Source organism: Glycine soja, chromosome 20 (genome assembly GCF_004193775.1).
Source record: "Glycine soja cultivar W05 chromosome 20, ASM419377v2, whole genome shotgun sequence".
NCBI lineage: Eukaryota > Viridiplantae > Streptophyta > Magnoliopsida > Fabales > Fabaceae > Glycine > Glycine soja.
Genome location: NC_041021.1, coordinates 4,554,381 through 4,561,883, shown reverse-complemented (window position 1 = coordinate 4,561,883; position 7,503 = coordinate 4,554,381). Strand labels below are relative to the sequence as shown.

The following is a 7,503-nucleotide window of genomic DNA, read 5'->3' as shown; positions in this document are numbered from 1 at the left end:
AAACTGTATAGAAGTTGAAGAAAATTATTCATGGCATGGAGCTTAAAGATATGTCAAATTTTCATGAGGTACATGATCATTAATTTGATTAAATATTTTTTTTGTAAATCTGATCGACAATTTAAAATTGGGCATTATGTACAGGCTATATTTACTAGCTGCAAATTGAGAAAAGGAAAATATGAGACGTTGCTCGATCTCATCCTCACCAAAGAAGCAGAAAACTATAAAGCATAGTATCATTGTCATTTTCATCATTAACCTCCTTTCAAGATTTCTAAGTAAGCTTTTCTACGATATATCTTTTCGTTCATAGTATTTAAGACCTTGCTATGATTGTCCACAAGTCCATTCCAATTGATAAATTTTTCTTATTGTTATTATTTTCATGTCTCTATCTTTCTTTCTTTCTTTCGTTGGATCTAAGGCTTCTTTCATCTTTCACAACATCAATCCTCAAATTAATCTTGCTTTGCTCATCAAATTCACACTGAAAAAAAATCTTTTGTTTGAGTGAAAACTAAATCGGATTCACACTCACTCTTTTTTCTCTTGAATCTTGTTGAATTTTCATAAGATTGGATCAATTCGGGAATTAATTGTCAATTATGTAACCCTACACATGACACCTGCTTGCAATTGACTGTCATATCCTGTGAATTCTTACAGATATATAATATTTTGAGAAATGGGCTTAACTTTTTATTCTCGCAGAAGCTTGTTTTTTCCTATTTTTTTGACAAGAAAAAATATCTACGTTTTTTTGTTTGTTTTAAAGTAGCGTTTCTTGCTGAAATTTGAGTAAAAGGGCCAATCTTGTTGATTTGGGATTTTTGTTGTTTTAGTGCTGATTTTTTATTGTCTCTGTAGTTAGAGTTGAATCTTGAATATGCCAATTTTCTGTGTAGTGAAGAGTTTTGTGAGGTTAGTATGTTGTTGAGGGTTTTCAATGCTTGGAGTTAGATTGTGGTCAGAGTTGTTCCAATCCTTGACATTGTGGGAAATTGCAGACAAATGTGACCATGGCGGCCACAATTAGTATGTGTTTGGATTAGCATTTGTATAATTGATTTAAAATCGACATAAATTAGTAATTTAGTTGTAGAGAATCCAAAGACCTCAACATGCCAAAATAATGGTTGTGGACCATTTTTTATAACCTTGTGAGTTTTGCATTTGGCATCTCTGAATTTGCACTCATGGCTTGATTTTGAGGTACTGTTTGTTCGTGTAATGGCAGTTACTCCTTTTGAAGGATTATTAGGCATGAGAGACTAGATTTTGTTTGAGAACTACTAAAAATTAAGCCTTTTACGTCGGTGATTCTAAGACGGTTGTAAAGGACCGTCTTAGAAAGTGCGGCGGTGGCATTTTCATAATTAACAGGAACAAAACGACGACGTTTTCGCAAACCCGTCTTTGAACTATAAATTAAATAGGTACTGATCTAAACATGCAAATCGATTTTAATGGCATATTCAGATCAAACAACGGAAATTAAATATTATGAGCGTACCTCCAGCCATTGCAAATCGAACGCGAAGTGGTACATACACGAACCTGAAGGCAGTTTTGTTCTTCCAGACCCTTACTCGCTCTGAATAGATGGTGTATTTTTTCTGAATAGAGAAGCGGGTTTGGTGATACAAAACTGAGAGCACCTCATCCTATTTATAGAGTTTGTTCATCACAGAGCTCAACCAATTTGTTATCAGAACGTGAGATAGAGGATGAGTACGTGATTTGTTACTGAGGGTGATTGCAAAGATAGGGGTTGAATGTGGAAGGAAAATGGACCTGATTCAGAAAACAAAATTCCCAAAAAAATGGAATGGGAATAAAATAAAAGAAACACGTGGAACATGGGCTTCCAACATGAACTACATTCGATGAAAAACTTTAAATTTTTTATTACCATACAAAGACGGTCTAGTCCCAAAAATTGTCTTTTGTATGGTTAGTGATTGCACGGCTCTCACCTAATTAAGTGTCTGAAATACTCTCGTGCCTTACCTAGCTTTAAACCTCGTCGTATTGAACCTTTCATCACCATCGTCTTCTCAAGACCATCGTTCCCCCATCGACGTTGAAGTCTGAACTTCTCCACCATATTACTCTCATCATTCGAAGGTATGAACCCCTCTCTTGCATTTTGATGTCTTCTTTGTTGAATTCCATTGGGGTCGGAGTGAGTGTGGGTGTTGATGACATTGGGTTTGAGGTGTGGCAGAAAGAGCATTGGGGTTTGGGGTTGTGGTCTAGACCATGGCGGAGGAGCGTTGGGGTTTGTGGTTAAAATGCACCATGTTAGCTTCCTTGAGATGCTTTGTTTGGCTATTAGCTATCTTTGTCGTGTTTTTGGGGGCAGCCACCACCTGTAGTTATGAGAGATTTAAACACTAGGCAAAGGAGAGATAAAGAAAAAAAAATTAATGAAAACAAAAAAGTGATTTTTCTTGTTGTTTTAAATACTAGGTAATTTCATCTCTTCTTGGTTAGGCTCCCTTCTTTTTTCCAAATCCCCACATTGGATTTTAAAGTACAAGACTTGCTTGCACGAAGAGAAGTATACTTTTTTGATAGAATAATTATAGCATTAATTTGATACATCATTAAAATTTGGATAATTATGCATATGCTTGTTTTTCTGTCTATTTGAAAGCACCTAAACAGAGAAATTATAAACAGCTTTGTAGGAAAACTGACTTTGAGGATATATATATATATTATTTGATAGGTCCCACTACAGGTTTAAAGTTTAAGCATTAATCTTCTATAACAAAGAAAATTCATCAATTTTTTTTATATTTGTTTGATATATCAGTGAGGTACCCGTTTAGGAGCAAGGTTGGGTATGGCTTTTATTGCATGAAGCGGTTTCATTTTGGTGGGATGATGTGTATCGTGATATCTTTTTATATGATGAATTTTCAGAATTATGTTACTATTCACAGTTGGGGATAGTGAATACATAGGCAGTTACTTGTATGTTTTAAAGTAATTTTTTGAGTTTAAGTTGTAAAGAAACATGTAAAACATAGATAGATAGTAAACATGCGGAGTGAGATCGAGGGAGAGAGAGAAAGAAAGAAAGAAAGATGGGAAGAGAGGAAGAAGTCGTGCGGATTTGTTCCGGAAGCAATGAGCTTAACTTAAGTGTGTTAAATTTGCCCTTGCACCCTCATTTTATTGCTAAAGCAGAAAAATATATGGGGCAATGATATTGGATAGTTAATTTTTATATGGGTAAGGGCTTAACTAAGGATAGCTAGTTGTAGCAGAGAAATGTCAATATAGGGGAGAGTGTACACTTATTTTTTTTTTTTTACTTTTAGTGCCATTGATTGAGTGTGTTGTGGATGGTCCCCGATCGTAAGGTAAGAAAAAGAAAAGAAAATGGCTAAACTAAGAGAAAATGAAAAATAGACCACCTTGCCTTGCAAGCTCTCTCCTGCTGCCTTCTTTCTATATAATATAACCTCAGTTGCCCTTACCTGCCTTTCAATTCCCTCCCTTTTTCTTTCAATTCACTTCTTTTTTGTCCTAAACAATCAGTATCTTTTAATTCTCACCCAATTATTTACTATAAAAAATGAAAGGTAATAGGTAAGAATTAACTATCTTTTCCAAGCCTATTCTTCAGCACCTTATGAACCAATACTTGCTACAAACTTATTCATTGTCTAATCTATATTTGGATTATGAGATGATATTTGACTCGAGCTTATAGATGGGAATCATAAAATGATCTCAATCTCATTGTCAAACACACCCTTTGGGAAAACTGCAATGTATGTCACAAATATATTGCTTGAACCAAATGTATTTTCCATAGGAGGCAACCTGAGTTGGATAGAATCATCATTATGGACAACAAAAATCTCATTGAACAACATATCTAGAACTCAAATTCAAGACCATTGGTTAAGCTGAAACAATCCAATGTCTCTTGATCCACTCACATCTCTTAATTTGTTTTTTGCTTTACATTTCACATGAACTAGTTAGAACATGAGCAATATATGTGCTAATTGTGAGGAATTATCTATTCATGCAGTTTATATGCATGTGCATATACAAACACACAGAAAAACGAAAAATGGAAATCTAATCATAAACTTTGGGGGAAAATAAATTATTTAAATATCAGAGTGTAATCGTACAAAATTTAAGGAATCAAAAGGGGTGCTTAAATGCCATTCTCTTTGCTTTTTATTCAGTGGTCTTCCTTTCCCTACTTTTTGTCTATTGACTTTTACATTTGCTAAACCCTAGGTGCAACATTTTGATTAAGCCACACATGAAACTAATAGGATAGAAGAGTACTTCATAATTGGTGCTTATAAATATTGATCATACTTGAAATGGTACCTCCAACATATATTGTCAGGAACAGATTTGGCAAGTTCTACTTCATCCAATTTTGCTCTATATGTTGCAGAGAAGGCTTGAATATCTTCCATGTTGGGGGAGCCAGACGTATAGGCAGAACTCAACAATTAAGCCAACCATCCACTATATTAGCAAGTTCAACAACAGATTAAGCATAAATGGAATATTAATTCGAGCCATAAATTGCATTGTGTGAAACACGAAAAGGTATGCAATAAGGGAATTATCAAGAATGACATTATGATTACAAATGTTTAATGGAACTTCATTCTTTCTAGCAACCATGTGAGGACCCTAATATTGATGCCAATTTAGTATAGTTACCAAAATATATAAACATTTGCTTCTTCCATTTGTTAGGTGTTGTATTCCATATATAATGTATATTCTCAATTGCAAGTAGTAAGATTAGGTCTCAATCAATTAATTATTACAAACCATATGCACTACATAACAACTAAGCATCGACAAACCTACAATTCCTCCTAATTTCCCCCTCATTTCCTGTAAGAACATTGATGTTTCCCATCTTAATCAAAAGTTTTTCATTAGAGGCATAAGCCCACACCTGCTCTGTAGTCTTTCCATCTAAGTCATGGCTGATAAGAACATTGTCAGAACCTAACAAGCCTTTCCCTTCAAGAATGTTTATGAAGTAGTGATTGTGAAATCTTTTTGGGGTTTGAAAATCCAAGGGTGCAAATTTATTGTCCCTTCCCTCAACAGGGCATATGGACTGCAGGATTGTCCTAAAACTTGTGTATCGTTTGTAGTGATCATAGCCATAATGATATTCCTCTTTTGCATCATATATCCTTTGCCTGAAGCTTAGACATCTTGCTCTTCCTATAGTATGGCTACCTGTATTTTGTCAAGCAGGAACTCTACATGCTTAATCTCTTCTTCCTTTGTCAGAGTCCCAAAATATTAACATTTGATTGAACTTTGAACAAATTATAAGGACAAAATTAGAGTTTTTATAGGTATTGTTTGTGTTATTCATCAATTAGAATTGGGGTTTTGTTTGTGTTATTTTTCAATTAAAAATTAGTTTTATTTCAATAATTCATTAAGGCGGGCCACTAATTTTTTTTATAAAGATGTGGAACACTAATTTTGATTAGAAAATTGTACTAACAGCAATTTAGAAAGTTGTATATATATCTTGTCAAAATAATAAATATACCAGATAGAGTTACCAAGTATTCTATGTCGAGGCCTTGTTGCTTGAAATTATCTATGAGAACCTCCAAAGATGAATTTGGAGCAGGAATTAATATGTTAGCTCCACTGAAACTTGACTCGAGAGCATCCTTCCTTCCAAGCAAGGCATCCCATCTTGGTCCTCCTCTCTTCAAAAACGAATGATAGAAATTTTTGTAAAGCAAATAAAAATAAAAATATAAATACATTCATTTGACCCCTAGTGTTTACCAATTCAACAACATCACGTGCAGCCATGGCAAGGATGTCAACACATGAAACAGTAATAGGACATTCTTCTTTAACCAAATACTTTATCTTATCTATGACCTCAAATCCACATAAAGAGTTCAGATTTGGTCCAGCCAGCTTTTCACTTGTCATGCCCTCCACGCTGTCCAAAATCAGCCAAGGTCATTAATACATGAAAATCAATGCTCAAATCAATATTAGTTTACATAGAACCTGTGCACTGTTACAGAAAAACCACCCACCCCAATTGTTTATTGTCCAAAAATATAAAATAAATGGGACACACGCGACTGATGAGGCCAAAATCGAATAATGATTGTTTACTAGGTATCAAAAGAAAAAAATAAAAATAAACCATCCTTTTGTATGACTATATACAGTTTACTGTTATAACTATCTTAATGGCTTCCTATGCCAACATAGATTGGCAAAATGTTTGATATCTGAATTAATCACCTCACAATGGATTCTTCGCTCTTAGCTAACTTGAGAAGAGTGCTCCTTAAATTTGATATGTTGAGGCTCAGTTTAGAAGAGAGTACTCCAGTTTAGTTGTCTCTCATTTGCAACATGACTTCAATGACAACCATGATTTTAACACCCTGTTAGAGAATAAATCCATGTTAACACATGCATGCAAGCTAAATCATGATACAAACATAAACCTCAACACCCTGTTAGCAAGTGTTAAGACTGTAGTTTTAGCTAATGCTAGAAAGCAAAGTCATTTGTTATTTTTTCCATTTAACTGTATAAAAGAGAATGATCATTTTTACTTACAGCTTATAGCCTCAGTTTATACACGGAATTCTCAAAAAGTGAGTCAAATAAATCAAGTGGTCGTTACTTGTGAAAAAAATGTCAAACTATTGTTTTGAAATGAATTGAATTACGGTCTAGCAAATCATATATTTGAAATGCATCATGATGGTTAGTCTTTGTCTATATATCTATCCAAAAGCATATACTACACACCGTGTCATGAATTGGATTATTGTAAAGAGAAGATGGAAAACTATATTTACCAGTATTTAATATGGTAGTGCTACGATGAATGTCTAACATGATTATATTTCTCCATCTTCATCAAGGAAGATCTCTGGGTGTACTGCTGCCCTAGTGAAATTTAGATCTCTCTTTAGCTTGCGATGGTCGAATACTTCAACTTCAACCAAGAAGGCTGAACTAACTGGTCTATGATCCAAGAACTTAATTTCTGCATGTCCATATTGTAGTTGTTTTATTCCTTTGCCTAGCCACAATATACGATCACACCTGCAAAATCTTACTCACAAACTACTGCACTTTACATTGCCTATTCAATAGTGTTTTTCGTTTTTGGCAGGTGAAAAGTTTAGATTAGGGAAAGTAGCTATTATAATATATGATGTACCAATTTTAATATTCATAGGTTTGTAACCCTATGTTGCACTTACCAGGTTGGATATCTTTTTTTTTCCTCTTCTTTTGGCCTCTCACCAACATATCTATTAGAGTTAATTTCATGCTTGTAAGTGGGTGGGAAGTTTATCAACCCCGCTTTCCATCCATCAAATACATGCCCCATACACAATTCTTTGCTTAGCTACAGACAAATTAGGTTAACCAACTAGAAGTTATATAGGATAGATTGTATTAATTATAAAGAACATAATA

General features: G+C 34.2%; 1 protein-coding gene across 2 annotated transcripts; it reads right to left on the bottom strand.

Annotated features, from left to right (window-relative positions):
* Positions 1-1,973: 1,973 nt before the first annotated feature.
* Positions 1,974-7,199, bottom strand: LOC114402882 (peroxidase 20-like). 2 transcript variants are annotated; one of them, XR_003664545.1, is made up of 5 exons: positions 6,873-7,199; positions 6,304-6,449; positions 5,579-5,989; positions 4,372-4,515; positions 1,974-2,375 (listed from the first exon to the last, which is right to left on the bottom strand). XR_003664545.1 is itself a non-coding variant. In XM_028365565.1 (5 exons), exons 3-5 carry the CDS (start codon positions 5,977-5,979, stop codon positions 4,850-4,852), a joined length of 723 nt encoding a protein of 240 aa, XP_028221366.1. In that variant the 5' UTR covers positions 5,980-5,989; positions 6,304-6,449; positions 6,873-7,199; the 3' UTR covers positions 4,764-4,849. The 2 variants fall into 2 exon arrangements, 1 of the variants encoding a protein (XP_028221366.1); XM_028365565.1 differs by lacking the exons at positions 1,974-2,375; positions 4,372-4,515 and adding an exon at positions 4,764-5,253 and having other exon boundaries at positions 5,579-5,744; positions 5,827-5,989.
* Positions 7,200-7,503: the final 304 nt, after the last annotated feature.